At 40.2% G+C, this 22,557-nt stretch overlaps 1 protein-coding gene across 12 annotated transcripts in view; it reads right to left on the reverse strand.

Moving 5' to 3' along the window:
* Window positions 1-22,557, reverse strand: part of MAGI2 (membrane associated guanylate kinase, WW and PDZ domain containing 2) — a 1,426,516-nt gene that overhangs the window by 132,320 nt on the left and 1,271,639 nt on the right. For all 12 annotated transcript variants that reach the window (XM_039472765.2, XM_039472764.2, XM_074379315.1 and 9 more), the window contains 2 exons: window positions 21,508-21,700; window positions 13,780-14,028 (listed from right to left, as the gene is read on the reverse strand). In XM_039472765.2, the coding sequence (XP_039328699.1) occupies window positions 13,780-14,028; window positions 21,508-21,700 (442 nt within the window). The remainder of the gene's footprint in view (window positions 1-13,779; window positions 14,029-21,507; window positions 21,701-22,557) is intronic.

Consider the following 22,557-nt stretch of genomic DNA (forward strand, 5'->3'; position numbering starts at 1 on the left):
GAGGTGCCACTTTTTTGTCTTTGAAATATCCTGACCACTCCTTTTCTCATTCATTCACTGTTACTACTTGAGGTCTAAGGTCTGAGATGCCAAGTAGTTATAATTTACCACTATCCATTAGAAATCAGAAATGTCTTTAGTAATTTTTAACCAGTTTTTGCAATCAATATTTTGGTACCCTTGTTAGAGATTTAGAATCTGTTTGGAAAAAAATTAAATATTTTACCTACCCAACCTTTAAAAGCCCTTATTATCAATTGTAGCCTTGAGAGAAAAAATATAAAGAACAACTTATTTCTTTTCAAGTGTGCAGAAAATGTCATAAAATTACATTTCATCCACCCCAGTTTAGGGTTAAAAATGTTCAATAAAACTACACTTTCTTACTCTCCTCTGTGTCTCTCTTTTTTTTTTTGAGACGGAGTTTCGCTCTTGTTACCCAGGCTGGAGTGCAATGGCGTGATCTCGGCTCACCGCAACCTCCGCCTCCTGGGTTCAGGCAATTCTCCTGCCTCAGCCTCCCAAGTAGCTGGGACTACAGGCGTGCACTACCATGCCCGGCTAATTTTTGTATTTTTAGTACAGACGGGGTTTCACCTTGTTGACCTCCTCTGTGTCTCTTGACTACCTTTGAAGCACATGAGACTTCACACTCATCAATGTACTTGGCTCTGAATAATTTCTCAGCAGGCTCAATAGAAATGGTTGATAGTTACAAGCAGGTGTTGCTGACAAGTCATGTTTCTCATTTTTACAAATGCAGTGCATTTTATCTCTGCCATCTCCTTTTTCCTTTTAGAGCTTCTGAAATTGTGTTTTGTAAAAAGTCACTTGGCTATCTTCACACAGTTTCCTTGTTACAATAGGTAAATGTCAAAAGTGATCAGATGCAATATCAGACTTCCACTGAATTCCCCTAAGCCCTCCAGCAGATAATAACTTCTTGCAATATTTTCTTAATATAAATGGAAACGGATACTAACCCAGGCAAATGATCCCTCCTGAGCCAGCTATCCTTTTCAATCTGTTATCCAGAAGATTGCATGAATATTTATTGGTCCTCCAGTTAAACAACAAGCCAAAGTTCCACTAACAGGGTATATAGTATGTTTTAACCTGAAATAATGCAATTTTGTGTGACTGGATAAAACCAAATATGAATGGACCCTCAAGCAAAGTGTTCAGGAGCTAGAAGATCTTGATCATACATTAACTTCGAAAACAACCTGCAGTGTGACCTCTGAATGGTCAAATAAATTATGTCAGTTCCCTGACTTCAAAAGTGAGACATGTAGTTGCTCTTTCTTATCCTTATCTTTCTTACCTAAGTATCGCACATTTTAACTTCTTTTGGATTTTTGCTTACATGTACTTCCTCTCGTGACATATTTTAAAGCATTATAACTATATGTGTTTTCACTTTTACTAAGCAAATATAATTTCCATAATTTTATTTAAGACTATCATAATAAAATGACTTTTACTACTCTAACATAAGAAATGAATGAGAACTGAAAAGGGAGTGAAGAGGCTCAAAACATGTTTTGTTGTCCATAACGAAATGCCAATTATACTGGAGGGGGAATAGACTAAAAGTGAAAAAAACTGCTCTGCCAAGATATATGGATGGCAAACAGCACATGAGAGGTCTTCAATATCATTAGTCTTTAGAGAAAAATGCAAATTAAAACCAAAATGATTTGGGAGGCTGAGGTGGGAGGATTGCTTGCGCCCAGGAAATCAAAACCAGCCTGGGCAACATAGGGAGAAATCCATCTCTACAAAAAACAAAAAGCAAAAAAACCCAAACTCCCAGAGGACATATTACTGTGCACCTATTAGAATGGCTAAAATTAAAAGAAACCCACCATAAACCCTAAAAATAACAAGTACTCACAAGGATAGGAAGTATCTGGAGCCTTCATACATGGAAATTGGTACCATATGAATCAGCAGTCCTACACCTAGATATTTACCAAGTGAAATAAACAAATTTCCACACACAAAAAGACCTATATGAAAAGGTTTATAGAAGCTTTATTTGTAATCACCAGAAACAGGAAACTACCCAAATGCCTCTCAACTAAGGAATGGTTAAACAAATTGTGGTGCATCCATACAATGGAACATTATTCAGCAATTGAAAAGGAGCCAGATATTGACACATGAAACAACATGGATGAATCTAAAATGCATTACGCTTAGTGGACGAAGCCAGACTCAAAAGGCTACCTACTGTATCTCTCCATTTATATAGGAGAGGCAGAACTATAGAACAAAACAAATCAGTGGTTGCTGGGGTGGGAGTGAGTGAACAGCTGATTCATTATAGCAGTAGTTATAACTAAACATGTCTGTCAAAATTCAGACTATAGACTAAAAAGGATAAACTTTACTATATAGAAATTAAACCTTTAAAATAGGGAAACATGAAAAAGCAGAAGAAAATGAGGTTTTCGGATGGAAGTAAATAGACAAGTAAAAAGGAACTGATAGAACATAGCTTAGGAGACAGGAGATGAGCAGGGAACGTGTAAGGGTTGGAAGTCTTCGGAGAAGAAATGCTGTCTAATCTGAGTCATAAAACACAAACAGGACTTTGCCAGTGGTCAAGGTTGGGTGAAGCAGGCAGCATAGTCATAGGTGGTATGACCTGCAAAGACACAGATCTGTGGAATAGCAGCCTCTGTGTTGTGAGGGGTGGGAGTGCAGTGAGTACAGACATCACTGAGCCCTGGAAGAAGGAAAGCCAGGTCATGAAAGGTCTTACTACACTAGGGGCTTGGAATTTATATCAGAGCCAATTGAGAAGCCACTAATGGATTACGACAGCTAAGTGAGATCATCACACTTGTTTTAGAAGGAGTCTGACGATGGTAGGAAGTATGAAGGGTGCCTGAAGCATAGGGAGAGTGGGAATTAGGCTGGAGGCAGGGAGGTAATTTAAAGGCCACCACAATGCTCCAGAGTTGTACAGTCCAATATAATAGCTACAAGCCACATTTGGCCATTTAATTATTTGAAATCAAAGACAATTAAAAATTAAACTCCTTGGTCATGCCAGCCTCATTTCAAATGCTCCACAGACGCATATGGCTAATGGCCATAGTGTTGTTTAGTGCAGTATAAAACATTTCCACATTGCAGAAAGTTCTGCTGCACAGTGCTAACCTAGAACCTTAAGGAAGGCACTGGCAGTGGTGGCAGGGAATGCCTAATGTATTCGTCTTATATCTGGAAAGCATGTTTGGATAACAGCTTGCCTTTATTCCTCAAGAGTGACAAGTATATTTGTGTATAAATTCAGCTAGGATATGAATGTAGGTACCTGGAGTTCTGCTTTAAATCTTGCGACCATATACATCCATTAGAGCTGAGAGTGACTTGACACCAGGAGCATCAATATCAGTGTTTAATTTGGCACCCAGGTTTTATTGTATTTCAATTTTGTCAAGTGCCTACAAGAATGTGGCTATTTTTCATCTTGCTGTTCATTTAGCAAGTCTAATAAACATTTGAATGAAGATTTTTAAGTTGAAATATTCTTCTCCTACTTCACATTATCTCAACTGCTCTGTGGCAGAAAACTGTAAGAGCAAAACTATTCATAATATTTGCTCTTTCTTACTTTCTGGAAGACCCTCCTCTCATGATGAATCCATAAATATACATCTTTATGATGAACAGACTTATCACAGAAGGTAATTTAGGCACTTCACTCTGGAAAGCAGATGGGTTCATCAGGTACCCAACATCTGGCCATCTTTGTAGAGCAAACACTTACTCCACTATTTAGTTGACTTTCTCTGGCACTGTAAAAACCTTGGGAATGCCTAGTCATCTGACTCATCACCCAGAAAAGGCTGTCTGACTAACCTGCAGAAATGATTCCAACCAAGTACTCAGAATAGTTTGGTTTGGAACAAATCCAGCTTCAATTGCAAAATTATTGGTGGTCAAATGCACAAATAAAAAGGTCTTTTACCAAGGCATGGTGTAGTAGGAAAGAGTTTTGGTAGAAGCACTCCCTAAGTTCTTGATGGAAACTGGGCATCAAAAGGAAATATTTTATCCCAGGCCAAATGGGAAAAATATCCCTTATAATATCCTTACAACATAACTGGACAAGGGTGATAAATAACAGCACTGTGTTCACTTAACAACTTGCTCTTAAAATGGTTCCGCATGTGGAACAAGCTTTGTTAGCCTTCTCTGTAGTTGATTGTTGGGAAGAAATAAGAAAAATAAAATCACAGAGAAGTTAATCCACCATGAGGCACTGAATACAGTATAAAGAAAAAGTGTCTTCTGCAAAAATGCTTTGTAGGCTGTGAATTTGCTTGGACCTCGTGTGGGAGAGTGATGGGCATCCCGCATTGGTAGAGGACCATCCTGTACATGATGCCTGGGGTTGTCTCTGTTGCAATCTCCCTGTACTATCTAGTGAATAAGAAGGAGCTGCAGGACACAAGCCCACAGGAATCGGCCACTGATCACCCATTTAAGAGCTTTCAAGGCAATCAAATAGCTAAAGGTAAGAAGATATCTACCTTCTGCTGCTGCCTGGAGTCTTTGAACACAATTATTAGAACTCTCCTGAAAAATGATTCCCTAGTGGGGGAAACATGATTTATGAGCTCTATTCAACAATAAGAAAAATAGTCCAGAATTTTAGAAAATGCATTGTGAACACAGATTTTTTTTGGTGGATTGTATTGCTCCTCTTGTTGAGAATAAATAAGAATGATGGTGTTCTCTGCAGACTTACTCTACAATTTAATGATCTTTAAATTTGTTAGCGCTAGGAGAGTAAAATGTTTACATTTGTCTATTTTACTTAATAAATGCTTCAGTGTTCTGTTATCAAAGGACTCAGAGTTTGATGCTACATATATATATATATATATATATATATATATATATATATATATATATGTATAACATCTGCTTGTTTGCTTACTAGTAGGAACCAGGCAGCCAGGTTTTAATTTGGGAACAAAATTAGTCATGTTCACAACTGAAAAAGTGGAATTGAATAAATAGGTCCTATTCATTCTGACCTTAGTGAGTATAATCCTATAAAGGAGTAACACAATTCAGAAGTTGTTTAGTTGGAACTGAAATGGGTTGCTTTGTTAATAATTGTAAATGAATAAATAATCTGAAGTAATACTTTTTTCTAAGGAGTCTGGGATGCCATCCAAACCCTCCTATTTAGGACTATATAATTATTGCTGAGGTGGTGCTCACACAGATGTATGACGATTCCAAGGACTGGTGCCAGGAGAGGTGAATCAGAGGGCACACTGAGGCCACTGCCTGGGTCTTTGGAGAACAAGGGCTTTGCAACCCAGAAGCGTATGATGAGAGAGGCTGGCCAGAGGCACAAAGACAGCTTCCCTACCCCTGACTTCTTAGGGTGCTCTCTCATCTGAGTCTTCATTCACCAGGCCCCAGGCTGACTACTGAATCATTTACCCGGGCTCAGAACAACTGATGGGAAATCTGTATTCTGGGACATTGCTCCAGTTCTGCTTTATTATCGTGTAATTTCTCACTCTCGGCAAGGACCAGCTTTCACACAATTCTTCCCGTAAGTGGTCCTCTGCTGCATTGCCCATTGTCAAAAATACGTCTTGCTACCTTTGCGGGATGAAACAGCTAGGTTTGGGTGTAGGATAAGTTAGGGCAGAACACAGTCACGGTTTTCCTTTTGATGAAGATTGCGCTTGATCACTGTATGAGAAGCCAATCCAACCTCGTAAACATAAATAACATGAAAATCCTTGAAAAACACCTACCAAGAATTGTGACCGATCCAGAGAAATGCTACCTTTTCTTGCCCTTAAGGAAATCACAACTTTTGTGTGGAAAGCAAAACATAAACACATGAAAAGTGAAATGACTGTAATAGCAATAACAGACAATAAAAGGAGGGAAGTCAGGAAGCAGTAAGCAATGGGAGATGTTTACTGTCTGGGCCATAGTCTCCACCTCCTAGTGTTGCTGTGAAGATTAAATACAGTGTAAGATTCTGAGCACAGTGCCTGGGAGAAACCTTCATAAAAAATATTTTGCATCGAAGAAGCATACAAGTGGCAACAGGCAAAACATGGCCTCCGGGACGGGGTAAATATCTCAGCCAGCTTTAATGGAATGAAACCTGTGAGGAGCTGCTGGCTAAAAAGTAGCCATGTCCAGATGCTCCAGGGTCTTGAATGGACAAGAGGCGTGTTTGAGCTTCATCCTGTGGGTATTTGTATCAGGAGTGTTATGGTCAAAGACTTGGTACAGGAAGACTGGATTGTATGTAGAAAGTGTGTTCTTTCTTGATGCACTTTGCATCATTAGCGGTCATCTTCCACTCTTTCCTCAGCCCCTGGCTACCTCATCAAACAGAAATTAAGTCAGAATAATAAATGTGGAAAGATTTACTTGATTCGAAACACATTGTATCAGCAAGGACAATGACAATCTTATCTTTGTTGCATATGTAGGCTTTCTCAGAGATTTTGAGGATACTTGCTTATCTTATGGCTTCAATTAGTTATATTAGAAGCCAGATATGAGGGGAAAACTGGTGTTTTATATAGACTCTCCACCCCCATTTCTCCTGCTATGAAAGCACTCACAGTAATGTTGGGGGTGATACCGTACTGCCTCCTAAGTGAGCCACTCTCAGCGTAATCAAAGCCCAGAGTAAAAGTGTTTGTGTTGTTGAAGGAATCCAAAGCAGAGATTCATTTAAGGAATAACAGAACATTATATGTTGAGAAGTTGGTTAAGAACTCTGAAAGGGAACTTGTTTGTGCAAACCAGTAAGAAATAGAGAAATGAATGAGACTCAATTTCCAATTCCAGTGTTCAACCATGTGGGTATTTCAGTAGCTCTAGCAATGACTTCTGGAGGTGGAACATTGATGGGTCAAAGTCTATAATGACATAGAGAAGGTGAAGGCACTAGGATAAGCACCAGTTGCGTATTTTCTGTGTTTTTAAGGCAATCAATGGACAAACCTCAACGTGGAGGTTTGAAGAAAATTCACTGCCACAACCCAAACCCCAATAAAACCTAAAATGAGTGGCTAATTGGTTGCTATTTAGAGGATTTACCGTAAGGCAGAGCTTTGTAACCATGATGCCCCTGAAAGGGGTGTGCCCTAAATGTTACAGGTGTGCCAAGACAGCTGGGGATGGTTGTGTGAGCTTGGTGGGGACCAGGGATAGAGCCTCCTGGTAGACTGCCTCTTGCCCCCATCAGCCTCATTCGTTTTATCTCAGTGTATTATACAAATGTCATTGTTTTACAAGTGTGCCAGGAAGTGAAGGAGCGAGAAAAAACACTGCCTTTTATTGCCTTGAAAGGGGAGCTGAGTTAGTGTATTTCAGTGATTGTTTAAGATCATTTCTTGACAGAGGTTGAGATGAACAAAAGAATTCAAAGTGTTAGGAGCCACTTTCATTATGTAATCAAAGGTAAAAGTAATACAAGTTAAAAGGATAGCTTAAGCTATTGAAAAACATAACCTAGGCTTCAATCTTACCCAATACTTTTATACACACCAATAACATTAACTGAATACCTTATTTTCCATGCTGATTCATGGCATCATGTTATGTAGAGCTGGAAGAGGCTGTAAAGACCATCTTCCCATATATTTTAAATGACAAAAGGGCACAGGAAGACCAAGTGGCCGCTCAAGGGATACAGTATTTGGTGGACAAGCTGGAGTGAGCCTTGGGCTCATTGTCCAATGTTCTTTTCATGTAGTTTAAATCGCCTTGTTTTAAGGTAAGCATAGAGAGACCTTGGCTTTTGTTTTACTTTGTGCCTCCTCTAAATTCAGTGATTATTCAGTGGCTGCACGGTTGGTGAGGTGACTTTTGATAGGAAAAATCCTAACACATCACTCCTATTTCTCCTATTTCAGTTTTATTTAATCCTTTTTAGGAAACACATTCTAAAATGTCATAAAAGACCTGCTGGCAAAGTTTTAAAATCTTTAGGGTAACTTTTAATCTCAGTAGCCTATGGCCATCACTAGGGACTTTGAGAAAGTCACCAGGATGCTTTACCAAAGATAAGTAACTCTTTCCCTGAGCATCAGATTGCAGTGGCTTTAGGAAGAGCCAAGAATGACCAAGTCCAAACTTCAACCCATGCCGGAGAAAGCACACATGTGGAAACAGAGATTTTCAGCACCAGTCCTGAGCTGAAGGATCGTGAGGGGCCAGCAGCATGCTGACCAGTGATCACTCGCAGATAGAGGCAGAAGATGAAATCAGCACCATTAGAGGAACACCAGTGAAGAAAGGAAGGATTGAAAAGTTTGTTCCCCTGCTGCTGACTGTTTAGATTGAGGCTATGACCGCTGTTCCTGAATACGTTCTAACCTGCTGCTTGTTATCTTATATCTAAGTTTAGAAATTCCCCCAATAGCCTGTCAACCTCCACCACTGATATGCAAGCTGCCGTGTGTGTCCACCCTATATATTCTGACATAACCTTCCTGACAAATGACAGGAAAGCTGGAGACTTTCAAATTACAGAAAAGAGCTACTTTGACTTCATTACTTGTACCAGAGCCCTTCTTGGGAACCTCTGGTGGGGAAGTAGGTTTGCTGAGGAGGTAGGAAGCACCTCTAAGGGCATGTGTTACAGCTCTGTAATAAAACCTGGATGTCAGGACTCGGCTTTTAAGTAGGGGAGGACCAAGGATCTGCCTGTCAACCTCACTGCATGTAGTCTCTGGGACATTTTACAGAGCAAGCATCTAATCCATTCAGAGTCAGAGGCTACCTGAGACTTCCCTAACCTGTGCATGCCTCTGACTCTGAGTGCAAAAAATGTTCATTGCTAACTGTTTTCATTCTCACAGTTAGTCAATGGCAGGAAATGCTTCGACCTTTCCAAATATATCTGTTTTGGTAAAAAGTTTCTAACGTTATTTCCAATTTTCTATGTTTATCAACATACAGCAATGAACATTTTTTGCATGTAAGTCTTTGTTCACATCTTTTTAAGAACTTAAAGTGAAAGTACCTATTACAGTTTATTTTTATTCAAGGCTCTGGTCTGGAAACCACTTTAGTTTCCCTTGGGCTCAATTTTAAGGTCTGAAACAAAGACATAATATTTTGCATAATGGGGCAAAATTGCCTAGGACGCTCTCCTGTTCGCACTGTAAGTCAAGAAGGTATTCTGGCCAGGTACAGTGGCTCATGCCTATAATCCCAGCACTTTGGGAGGCCAAGATGGGCAGATCATCTGAACCCAGGAGTTGAAGACTAGCCCTGGCAACATGGCAAAACCCCATCCCTACTGAAAATACAAAAATTAGCTGGACATGGTGGTACATGGTGGTCTCGGTTACCCAGGAGGCTGAGGTGGGAGGAGATCACTTGAACCCAGGAGGTGAAGTTGGCAGTGAGCCCAGATCATCATGACACTGAACTCCAGCCTGGACAACAGGGTGAGACAGTGGCTCAATAAAAGGATATTCCTGCACTACAGATAGAAAGCTTCTTAGCTTCTAAAATATGTCTACTCTCATGCAATGGTTGGCCTACTGGGTCACTGAACTTGGAAGGAAGAAGCTTGCTCCTTCATTACACTGATTGATATAAAGTTTCTTCCTTATTTCCTGGGGAAATAATATTTTGAAAACAGATCTCTAAGACTTTGGTAAAGAGCATTACTAAATGCCAGGAAATAAGTAAGTCAGAAACCCTAACTCCCAATTTCCCAATTAGCTGAGCATCACTCATCCCTGGCAAAGTTGTTGTCTTAGCTGGAGAAGGTATGGGCGTATCTCTACCCATAGAAGAGAAAGTTTACATTTGGGTCCTTCTCTCTTCTCTTCTTTGATAATATTCAATAGTAACATGTTTGCAGGGAGATTCTAAAAGGCATTGCCTCAAGTCTGAATTTTGATGATTTCCATGACTTTTATAGCTTATTGGCTTGTGAATTCTGGAGATATGAAATTGCAATTCTAGCCTGAAGCCTCAGCAAAGGCATCTCAGCTGAACTGCCTTGGCCGCCACTACTCCAACTGCCCCCATTGCTGACCTAGGCTGCAGTTTGGTGGGTGGTGAGAAAGACTGTGTTCGTAGAAGGGCTGCATGTGGGGAAAGGGACAGGGAGGGGAAGCTACCCTCAGAGATATGCTCATCTGTGGCCCAAATTTAGCTGCCCTGGAAGAGTGGCTGGCTCTGACTAATGGCTAACAGAACCTATAGCCAGAGTAAACTCTTCACTACTTGACAAGACTGAGCTGGTGGAATGAAAGATAATTCCTAGCAGGGATGGTGGTCTAGATAGCAGCAATGATATATTTAGTGCTCACTCTGAGCCAGGACTCCTCTAAACACTTCCAGATACTCATTTAATGCTCATGGCAAGCCCACAATAGAGGTATCAAAATGCTCTTTTCTTTACACAGAGGAAACTGAGGCCCAGAGAGGTCATGTAACTTTCTCAAGGTCACATGGTTAGTGAAATGATAGAGCCACATTTCAAAGCCGGGTAGTACGATTGTAGCACCTAGGCTGTTAACCATGGCCTCTTCTTGCTTAAATGTAATGGTGCTCCTGTCAAAGGCAAAACAGCACTTAGTCCACCAAGAAAAAGCTTCAGAAGCCACAAAAAAAAATCAGTGGATGTGGTAATAATCCTTGGGTTGGAGTAAGACATGAAGAGAAAAACAATGCAAACCCTGGGAATGATTGTGACTCTTGAGCACCTGGATAGCATAAACTTCTGTCAGTATCAAGCAACCCAAGAACCCTTCATATTTTGATCTTGGATATGTGGCACAAGAATGGCTTTTTACTAATCAGGAGGCACTTTGCATTTTCCTGCAAAATTAGAATTCAGAATTATTACAGATGTTAAGTATGAGGTAGTATCAGCTCCAGGAAGCTTTTAGGTGCATGTTGTAAATTATATACTGAAATGCAACGTGCCATCAGTGAATAGCTGCTTTTGCCACAGAGCGGGGCAACTTGCATTTTACACTCACTAAATTGAAAAGAGATAGACACGTGAAAAAAAGCCACGAAGCAGCATGAACTCTAGGATATATTTCTACTCTCCAGGGTGACGTAAAATAATATCATTTTGAAAGTGGTTAGAATTAATTTTTTGAGGTCAGTGTGATGTCACTTTGTATGAAGAAAAATTCGCATGTGAATTATAAGCATTTGTACCTATTGTTTTCCAGATCTACTTATGCATGGATTTTATTTGCAATAGAAAAAGTGTTTGTGGTTTCTTTACATAGTAAGTGCATGTGTGTGCACGTGTATACACACACATCCCCCTATACATTTAGAAATAAGGCTGTCATACTTCAAATAAAGCTGAGACTTTAAATACATGCTAAACACTTTCATTGTGGCAATATACTTTTTATTTTTATTCTAGTCCTTTAGTTATTCTGCCCCAATAAACAATGTGAAAGACTGGAATAGCTGCAAAAGCTCTCTGTGAACACTTTCTTCAAGTGTAAATTATTGGAAGGCTGTTTATGTAACTCATGAAAATCTTTAGTCTTGTATCCTTTTAATCTTGGTGAATCCATCGTACTGACAGAATTCTGCTTTTAGTCTATGCTTAAAAATCGGATTTATTTCTCCAGCTTATTGTGAAGAAAAGGAAATGAAATTTTACTTTCAGATGTATGTAATTTGGATTCTGCACGTATTCGCTGAGGTTTAATGCTTCTGTAGTTTTCACTTCTGAATTTGTCAAGGCTTAAGCTAAACAGGGCAATTCTCTCCATGAGGTTCTGGTGGGTTTTTTTTTTTTTGGATAACATTATCATATAAAGTTCTTATTCATTCTCAATAACTTTATTTCTTGAGTATTATTTAACACTCATCCCTCCCCTATCCCACATGTGCTAGAAACTCCCACAGGCTATAAGAATTTTAGGACTACTACATGCGTGCATTTATTTACTTTCTCTTAATGCTCCTTTATTCTCATGTTTCCATACCTAATATATTGGGCCAGATCATTTCAACATGAAAAATGCGCAAATTTTCCTATCGCTTCGTCTATTCTATTGCTTGCAGTCTGCTAAATGAGCTCTGGAAGAGTGTTGCAGAAAAGAAAAACAACAAGGAAGCCTGAGAATCTGCAAAGGTGACCAGTTGGAAGGCAAATAAGGGCTATGACTGTCACCTGTTGGTTAATCTCAGAGAACCTTAGAGCTGGAGGAACTTCAGAAGTTGCATTCATCTACTCTTCCCCCCTCTACTGCTGGCTAGAGGAGGGTGAAACTGCCTTTGCAAAATTATAACTGAGGAAACTATGACAGTGAAAGAAATCAGACCTAACCGACTCCATCTTGCTTCTAACCTTTAGGCTGTCCTTGTTCATTCCTGGGGATAGGCTGAACTAACTTTGGGAAGGAATTCAGTTCGTGGTTGGACACAAACACAATTGATAATAGCCCTTTCTCTAAAAGACTCCCTTCTTTCCTGGGGACCAGTCTGCCTTTGTAGGACTAACAAATTAGCTACAAGATTAGAATTACAGTTCAGAGGTCTTGTAGCCTCTGGCTCCTCTGAACCTCCCAAAATTTCTCTTGGGGCTAACACCACTATTGTAAAATCTAAGATCAGTGCTTGAGATATTTTGCAGATCCTGCACTCAGTCTATCAGCTGACACCACCCAGACCAATAATCTGGCTTAAGCAGGTCTGGCATCCCACCCAGGAACAGAAGACAGCAAGAAAACCATCTATGATTCCATCTCCAACCTGACCAATCAGCACTACCCACTGCCCAAGCCCCTACCCACTAAATTATCTTTGAAAACTCTGATCCCGAATACTTGCAGAGACTGATTTGAGTAATAATAAAACTCCATCTTGTGCACAGCTGGCTCTGTGTAAATTACTCTCTCTCTATTGCAATTCCCCTGTCTTGATAAATTGGCTCTGTTAGGCAGTAGACAAGGTGAACCCATTGGGCGGTTACAAAGGTATCAGTGTCTCTAGACCCCCAGGGATGTTTAAATGGCCTTCCAACTATGTCTCATGATTCCACTCTTGCTTTCTCCCCAACCCCCAACCCTTTGGTTTCAATTTCCACAAGCATTTAGACTCATCTTTTAAAAATATACATCGGATTTCAGTCCACTGCTTAAAACCCTCCAATGCCTCCCACAGACTTTGACTACAGTTTGAGACTTCCTACTGACAGCACACGAAGCCAGCAGTGTGGCTCCTGCCTGGTTCTATGCCTTGGTCTCCTGCCACTCTCTGTTGCTCCCCATACTACAGCCGTACTGGGCTTCTGTATATTTCTTGGATGCCAAGCTCCTTTCTACCTTAAGCCTTCTGCCTGGACTGATTTTTTCTGCAGATCCTTTGCATGTCTGGTCCCATGAACAGGTCTCAATCAAGTTACTTTCTTAGAGCACATTCCCTGACTAACTCATAAAAAGAAGCACCCCTGCTTTCATGGCAACATTACCACATCACTCTGTTTTAATTTCTTCCTAATTTACAAATGAATGAAGAGCTTCTATAGGGGTCAAGGAGTTAAGGGCATTAATTGTGTTCTTGCCTTCTTCTTGAGCCAGAGGTCAGCAGCATTCTGCTAGTCAGTGGTATGGATGCCTTATTTGTGCCCACAGCCTATGGCTTTCAGACTACACAGTTATGTCCCCAACAGTCTTCTGATCTATTTGTCCAGTATCTCTACCACTGGAACAAATCAGAACAAGCCCCCTTATTCAAATGCAGGCAAATTTGGGTACTTACTTATAGTAGATCCAGACTCAGGCCTGTTCAGGGAGCTGATGATGACAAAGCCAAAGCCCTCGTTCTCTTTGCGGTGAATGACCACATCACTGGTCTGCAGGCTGTGGGAGGCGAAGCCTTCAGGAGGAGAGGCATTGCTACTGGGGGCAGCGTGGTTGCTGTTGGTGTAGGTTGCGTAGTCACTGCGTGGAGAGCTGTGGTGGGTGGATACAGAGCCTGGACTTCTCCCGTTCTCTGGGCAGGGCTCCCCTGGAGAATACACCACACACAGGTAAGCAATTACTTGACAAGGGACTCAATGAATGCTTCCTATGTACTAGGCACTGTTCTAGATACTGGTATTGTTACAAGACTGGTTGACTTGATTCTCTTTTTCCCAGATACTCAGAGCATTTACGAAAGCACAGACCTAGGTATAGAGCTTCCAAGGTCTTGCTCCGTTCTAGTTTTTATAGCAAACACAGGTAAAACTCCTCATCAGCCTCCTTTGCACTATAACTTATTTATATCATCTTCTTGTGAGAACTGCAAACCCCTGGGACAATATCTAGTTTTAGATATTGAGGTTCTTCATTGCAAAATACTAATTTACTGAAGATGGTCACAAAACAAGTAGAATCTTGTATGGTGCATAAGAATCACTTAAATAAATTATAAAAAGGTACATCTTCACGGCCCACCCACAGAATGTTTTTTCAGTAGATCTGGGCACAAAAATCTGCATCAAGTTTCAAGGCTACACTTCGAGAAATGCTACTGTAGATGTATTATAATGAGGGTTAACAGCGCAGGGGCCATCCATTTAAAGTTAACCATCATGCATTCTTCTAAAGAGCTGTAGTTCTATTTTGTAATATTCTGCTAGCTTAGAAGTGTTGCTTTACTTCATGTATGTGGAAAATATACTTCTTAAAAGTAGTTTGCTTAGTTTTTTGTATATCAACCATATCACAATGAAGTGGTTTAAAAGAATAAATAAATAAGTTGAGATTTTTATTAAAAATTTTGCTCACTCTAGGATCAAATTAAATTTCAGGCTCTGAAATGATGAAGTTTGAATCTCTAAGGAGCTGTTGAAAGTCTTCTCCATTTTACAGTCCGTATTAATATAAAATATACTCTGTTATCAACCAGATAAGCCAAACCAATACTTTCACGAGAAAGCCAGCATATTTACATGGAGAAATGATAGAAAGTTGGCAGCCAAAAGAAGCTAGTTTTTGAAATGAAAGTTTATCTGTCATCCAGAAAGAATTTTGTCATTTTAATTTAATACCTGGGTATTGGCACTCTGATGAAAAGAACTGAAGCGGGCACCTAGAATAATGTAATTATAACTAGAACTGCTTTCATTCCCAACTTAAAATTTGATTAGTGTACTCAAAAGATGTTGATGGAACAGAGGAACGATGGAGAATAATCACCATTAATTATTCCATTTTGGGTCCCTAGATATAGTATCCTATTTAGAAACTCTGGAAGGTGTTGCATATGGCAAATTAAAAATCATTAGCAAAAGTTCCAATGAAGATTCTTAACCTTAGAAGCTGCAGTTCCATTTTGGAATAAAAACATCAGGGAGAAAAAAACAAAGACTGCAAGAGATGTTTTGTTACATTGATACCTAAAAAAAAAAAGCTGCATTTGTTTATATACTTCGATTTTTAAAATGGTCTTACAAAAATGTACTCATTTCTTGTTTGTAATTACAGAATGAATGAGACCCAGGCTGTTGCTTGTTATTATTTGATAAATTTGATTTTTCTTTAAGATCTGATTAATGATGTTTAAATAAAAGAAGAAAATGGATGCTTTTTGTAAGAAATGTGCTGAGGTCATAAAAGAACAGAATGTCAATGTCAAAGCCTTTCTTTGTTTTCAAACAGAATTTAAAACTTCGCTTGTAAAATGTGCCCTCCCTACCGGAACACAGCATCCAAAGACAAGTTGTCTTGGTGCATCACATGTCTTTTATCAGTCCTTGTACAAGGTGGAAATAAAGTGATTAGAGATAGTTAGGAAGAAGAAAAACAATTATTATGGTGCTACATTAAACTGAAAATCTCCTTGAGCTATTGGACCTAATCAGTAACTAAATGTCATAGGCAGTGACGAGAGATCTCATTTTCTGGCTGTCATATTTTAGGAGGTTGAGAGCTGTGGTTGTCAGTAGATTGGCAACAAAGAAGAATTATCTGTCTTTGCAGTAAATGGCTGGGAATGGCTACATTACAGGTTCTAGAGAGAAAATCATTGACTAAGGCAATGTGAGCATTATCCGGGTAAGAGAAAGAATCATATGCATTAATAGGATACTTTTCTATTGGCTTTGGACTTCTCTTTCAACTTCCAGAACAAAGTTCTTTATCTTTAGCCAAATGAACATCTTTAAAATCAGGAAGTTGAGAAGACTTCTAAGTTCTTTCGGGCTTGTTCTGGGCCCTTGACACTTGAAAACTGGTCACATGATTGTCTTTCAGGGATTGACCCATATCATTTTTCTACTCATCTGGCTCTGGACCCAAGTGAGACTGTCTTCTTTCCAACAGTCCTTCCTACTGTAGGGCATTAACAGCCTTTTTTTTTTTTTTTTTTTTGAGACAGCCTCTGTTGCCCAGGCTGGAGTGCAATGGTGTGATCTTAGCTCACTGCAACCTCTGCCTCCTGGGTTCAAGCAATTCTCCTGCCTCAGCCTCCCAAGTAGCTGGGATTACAGGTGCCTACCACCAGCCCAGCTAATTTTTGTATTTTTAATAGAGATGGAGTTTCACCATGTTGGCCAGCCTGTTCTCGAACTCCTAACTTCAGGTTATTTGCCAGCCTTGGCCCCCCAAAGTGCTGAGATTACAGGTGTGAGCCATCATGCCCAGCCAATAGTCTTGTTTAATCATAATATGGTAAAATGCCATAAAGTGACTAAATATCATGTATTATATAATTTTTAAAAGAAAATTCACTAATTTCCAGGATCCCTGATTCATTCTTCTAGTTCATGCACAAATGGCTGCATATAATTCAGTCGGTTAGTATCTATTCAAGTCAAATAATTAATTTTTAGGGTAAGCTGCTTTGTCTCCACCAGTCACAGTGGAACTCGTCACTGTGCTAAGAGAACACCTCCCATTGGGATTGTGGAAATCATTGACAATGTCTGCCAGGTGAGATGGCGTAGACCAGGACATTTAACTACTGGCCAGGGGCTGTTCCTGGTCTGCACAGTGCTGGCCTATACTTCATTTGAGAATTGTGAAAACTAATTGCCAATGTTTGTACATAGGGAGACTGTATAGAAATGCTGATCTGCAGTTTGTCTCGACATATTTGGCACCAATTGGTTGCAGCTTGGTGATGGCTGCTCCCTCAATTGGGTATGGGGTTTGCGGGTCACCATAGTCCTGCCCACTTCCCAAGACCTCTTACAAATGTCTCATTTACTCGTTTATTCATACAGTGAGGAATTCTCAGGGCCGAAGGAACTTGTTCAACTGGGCTCTTAGTTTCTCTTCTAGACCACACACTACATACCAGGACTCTAGAATTCTGTAACCATATAGACCTTGCATCTAGGGTATGCCTGTGTCTCTTCTCAGGACAGTCCCTGAAAGGATGAGAGTGTTGCAGACAGGCATATTTTGCCTCGAAGCATGGCTGAGGCAACGGGGTATATGTATGGACAGAGCTTGGACATGTGGGCTGTGATGTCCACATGCATGTGCACCAGGTCCCTCGTGGTACCTTATGAGGCAGGAGCAGCCCACAGGTTGTGGCCCTGAAAATGTTAGGGGCTTGCCTGCCTATAGGCAGGCATCTGTGTAGACATTCTCAGTTTATACCCCTCAAGGCAGACAGCTTATTTAAGTGGGTGACATGGTTGCAGACAAAGAATAAGGAAATACATTTAGAATTGGCAAGAAGTGTAGTAACCAGGATCAGGGAATGCACTAGCACCTTCAATACTTGCTAAACTTTTCCCCCATCTACCAAGACAACCTCCCTTTTCTTGGCATTAGGCCAAAAATTAGACTTTCCCTTAGGTGTTAGAGAAAAGATGCTGATAGCTTTAAGACTGACTCTAACATGTTTTGATGAAGTCATAAAACGTTCTTTCACATCAATTCCAGATGTACTTTTTAGGAAATTTCTCAGAGACATGATGTGCATCCAAATGTGCCATTAGGTTGAATATCTCAAAGCTGATCCACTAAATATATAAATATTTATGCTTTTCAGTATAATAATTAAAGCCACCCTTCTAATATCCTTGGGAAAAAGAACAACTAATTACTGGAGCTGAGTCATGGATAGGCATCTTCTCTCAAAAATTGATGGAAGGTGAAAGTGTATGCTATGACTATCTGGTAAATCAAACTGGAGGCAATTTACTATCCAGAGTTGCTTGCTAAAGCAACAAAATAAAAATAAATGAAGAAAAGAAAAATTGGAAGCACTGCTGGATACCTTCTTCCCTTACTCAACAACTTCTCACTTTTGAGAATCTAGTTTATTTTCTGATTGAAAATTCTGGCTTTCTAGGCCAGGCATGGTGGCTTACACCTATCATAGCACTTTGGCAGGCTGTGGCGGGTGATCATTTGAGCCTAGGTATTTGAGACCAGCCTGGGCAACATAGCGAGATCCTGTCTCTACAAACAAATGCAAAAATTAGCTGGGTATGGTGGCACACGCCTGTAGTCTCTGCTATTCAGGAGGCTGAGGCAGAAGGATCACTTCAGCCTGGGAGGTTGAGGCTGCAGTGAGCCATGACTGCACCACTGTACTCCAGCCTGGGAGACGCTTTCTCCAAAAGAAAAAAAATGTTTTGCCTTTCTATCCTTAGTATGTACATTTAAAAATAACTTAATGTTTGGGGCAAGTTTTTGTGTTATCTTAATTTTTGCTCAGCGTAACTAACCTTTTTATATCTCTCATAATGAATGTGTTCCCTTTCTTGAGCATCAATGAAGAAGCCTGTGCCCTCTGTCTTCTGAAGTGAGGTGGGCATTTGCACAAGCTGAGGCAAGAAGAAGGCTGAAGCATGTCATCCCTATGACCTTGCTTCTTTTTTTCTTTTTTCTTTTTTCTTTTTTGAGACAGAGTTTCACTCTGTCACCAGGTGCCAGGCTGGAGTGCAGTGGTGCGACCTCGGCTCACTGCAACCTCCACCTCCCGGGTTCAGGCAACTCTCCTGCCTCAGCCTCCTGAGTAGCTGGGACTACAGGCGTGTACCACCATGCCTAGCTAATTTTTTTGTATTTTTAGTAGAGACGGGTTTTCACCATGTTGACCAGGATGGTCTCAATCTCCTGACCTTGTGATCCACCCGCCTCGGCCTCCCAAAATGATGGGATTACAGGCGTGAGCCACCGCGCCCGGCCGACCTTGCTTCTTTTTAGCCCTTTTCCCACTGCACTACTCCTTTGTGCATGAGGGTGGTGATGCTGTTCCTCTTTCTGCTCCTGTCTCTTCCTTAGATGATCGCTCACTTCCCCTCAGCTTGGAACCATCTCCTCCCAAACCAGGCTTACCCCTCCCACTGCCTTTGCTTAGGAAAGCATAATAATAACAAAACAACAATGACAACAACAGTCCTTGAAAAGGCAACTCCATTGTCATATTCATTTGTAGTTGTCCCTTCTCACTTAGAAGAAATGGGAACTATGAAGAAAAGTCACCTTGCTATGCTTTTTTTTTTTCTTTAAAATCGTTTCCATCCTGTTTCACGACATTACTTTGCTATTGAAGTATCCTTTGCTGAACTTAATATTTTCAGTACTGATGAAGCTTTCAAGGAAGAGTGGGCTGAATTAACTTGGAAACTCTCCTGGTGTGAATGAGCAATCTGCAGCAGAACATTTTCAAAAATTAAATGCACTTGAAATGCACTCAAAAGCCTAACTGAGTAAAGTTGGTAAGAGCTGCAGCAAAGAGCATCTTTACGGAAGTCACATGATTCACAAATTGCAGGAATATATTTTTGCAGCATTTGGTACACACTTCAACAGCTTGGGTTGATTGAAAGAAAATTTAATTTGCAATAATCAGCTGGTGACAAGGGGAGCATGAAATTATGTTGGTGCATTGGTTTTGCACTTTGCGGTATATTTCCTTGTAAATTAGGTACGTTTTAAATTTATCTTTAGGTTATAGAACATATAGCACAGCAAACTTTTTATTAAAAATTACTCTGCAGGGAGAGAGACAGTTAAATGTTAACCATGCAAGCACTGTCTTCCTCCTGGCATCTAGCCCAAGGATAAGGCATAATTTAAGATACTTTACTTCTTTGGGTCAAGTGACATGCCATGAATTTCTGAAGACAAATGGCACCTCTTAGCAAAAACTCTGTAAGATACAAGATATATAGGAGTCTCTACTGGTGAGGGCTGACAATTCTTTTGACTTGCCCTTTTAAATGACCGCCCTTGCTCATGGTCTAGTTTCTAGGGAGAATTAGAAAGAAAAGGATTTTTAGTCACATGAATAAGCCTTATCTTCTCTACTAGTCATTCACAGCCTATCATTACCCTTTGGTCCTCTTCTGGAATGCATCTGGTAGAACAGCACATATGGGAAGACTCCCTGTATTAGAGAGTGACATCTGCTAAGATCTGGCCTAACATCTTCTAATTCACCAGGGGAGAGGATTGTGGTAGAATGGGGAAGTGGACAAAGTAACATAAAGAAATAAACACTGGCCCTAGAGAGAAGAGTGCATCTCCACATTGTCATGAACTCACTGTGGATTACTGGGCAAGCTATCAAACCTCTGGGCCTCAGTTTCTTCATCTGTAACAAGAGGAAGCTCACATGGCTAAGGTCCTTCCTACTTCAAGTATTGATGATTCTGTATGAGGGCTGCCAAGGGGTCGGGCAGAGCAGCCAGCGGGCCACTGGGCAGAAGGCGACAGCTGAGCTGAACATAATTGAAGCTTCTGCCTCTGTGATTCACAGAACAAAGGCTGGGTGGTTTTGAGGGAAGATAATACAATCCCAACGTTATTGAATGCTCAGATTCTAAAGAAGAGTGTGGTACTTGTAACTGACATACTCCTTGAAAATATAAATAATCTTTTTGTGGGGGTTGATATGGTAAAGAGATATAAGTGAAATTGTATTATAAATACAAGGGCTGACTTTGAAAAGTATGTCTTTGGTGGATTCCTTTATGAAGTTGAGAAAATGGTTGTAAAGGGAATAATTATTTCTAATTTATCTGTTTCATAAGTTTAGAGCTATATGAATGTGTTTTCTTGGAGTGAGGTACAGCTGTATTTTTTCTATATCGGGGCAGTAGCTTTATTGTTACCTTTTATCAGGCTCTACAAGGAAAGGTAATTTTCCATCCTGTCTGCCTCATTATGGCATCAAAATGCTGTGGCTCTTGGTTTGTAAACACATTTTCAAATGGCATATTTGCTGGTACTATCATGTTCTTTTCAGAACTAGCATCTACCAGAAAGCAGAGAGCACATATGCCTTAAATTAGAAATTCTAGAAATTTTTAATGACTGCATTTAAAATACAGGCCTCAAAGACTGGATCTTTGTCCTAGTGGGGTGAACATCAGCACTTTCAAAATCATCATTACTTTTGGAATATCTAGGTTGTTTCCTTCCTCATATAATGTAGACATGGATTTAAAATTTTGTTTCGTATGCCCTTACCATGTCTCACAAAAGCATCTTACCACCTACCCCTTCAATCTTGCAGTTCGTGCCAGGTACGTACCTCCACATAGCACCTTTCTCCTCACAGTGAGATTGACCTGCCCATTGCGGGCTGCATGGTGCATGAGGTCGATGACATAGCGGTGGGTTTTGCCGGCCACTGGAATCCCATCAACATATACAAGCTCATCTCCTGGGTGAAGGCGGCCGTCTCTGTCGGCTGAGCCCATGGCAATGACGGCTCCAATCAAAATCTAGAGAAGCAGTGAGAAGGAAAGAAGGTTCATATTTCAAATCTTCTTTTTCCTTTTTATATACAGTTACGTAACTTGTGGAAGGTTTGATTCGCACATTCTATTCCTTGCCCTCAAATCTGACCAGCGACTTGTAAAGTAAAAAATGAGATGTGGGAAGGATGCCCTTTCAACTCTTTCAAGTTGATTACTACTAGAGATGAATATTTTGAACATGCTGCTGACTGCCATGAAGTTCTGGGGACACCTGCTTTCCGGCTCATCATAAATGACCACCTTAAGGAAAATTATAATCTCAAATAATCTGATGCTAATTGGCTGAAACAAGATGAGGAGTGAATTCTGGCTCCGTTTCATATTTGTGTGGTCTTGTTAAAGCTTCTTAAACTATGTGAACCTCAGTTTCTTCACTTGCAAAATAAGAAAAATAATAATCGAACCTGCTTCATGGAGTTATTGGGAGAACTGGATGAAATAACTCACGTGAAGCATTAAACTTCTCTCATGGCACTAAGGGTCAAAGGGAAAATAGCTGTTGCCAATTGTTAAATTCTGATAAAGATGGAAAGTTTCCTTTTTCTTTGCTTTGAAAAGCTGGAGGGTAAGGAGAACACAAAACAAAACAAAGCAAAACTCATCATTGGCTTTTTCTGGTCAGTTGACTTACTCAAAAACATCTCAAGCCTTCTCCAGATTTTTTGCTCCATTTTTTTAAATACTTCCTTGGAGCACTGTCCTCTATGCAAAGGACATTCCCAGTTTTGCTTGTTTGCCGAAGTGCTTCTGTTGTTTAGGTGGCTACTGGGCCGGAAAGTGAGGAGGTACCCATCTGGGAAATGTGTGTTTTTTTTTTTTTT

This window comes from Saimiri boliviensis, chromosome 10 (assembly GCF_048565385.1).
Source record: "Saimiri boliviensis isolate mSaiBol1 chromosome 10, mSaiBol1.pri, whole genome shotgun sequence".
Classification (NCBI taxonomy): Eukaryota; Metazoa; Chordata; class Mammalia; order Primates; family Cebidae; genus Saimiri; species Saimiri boliviensis.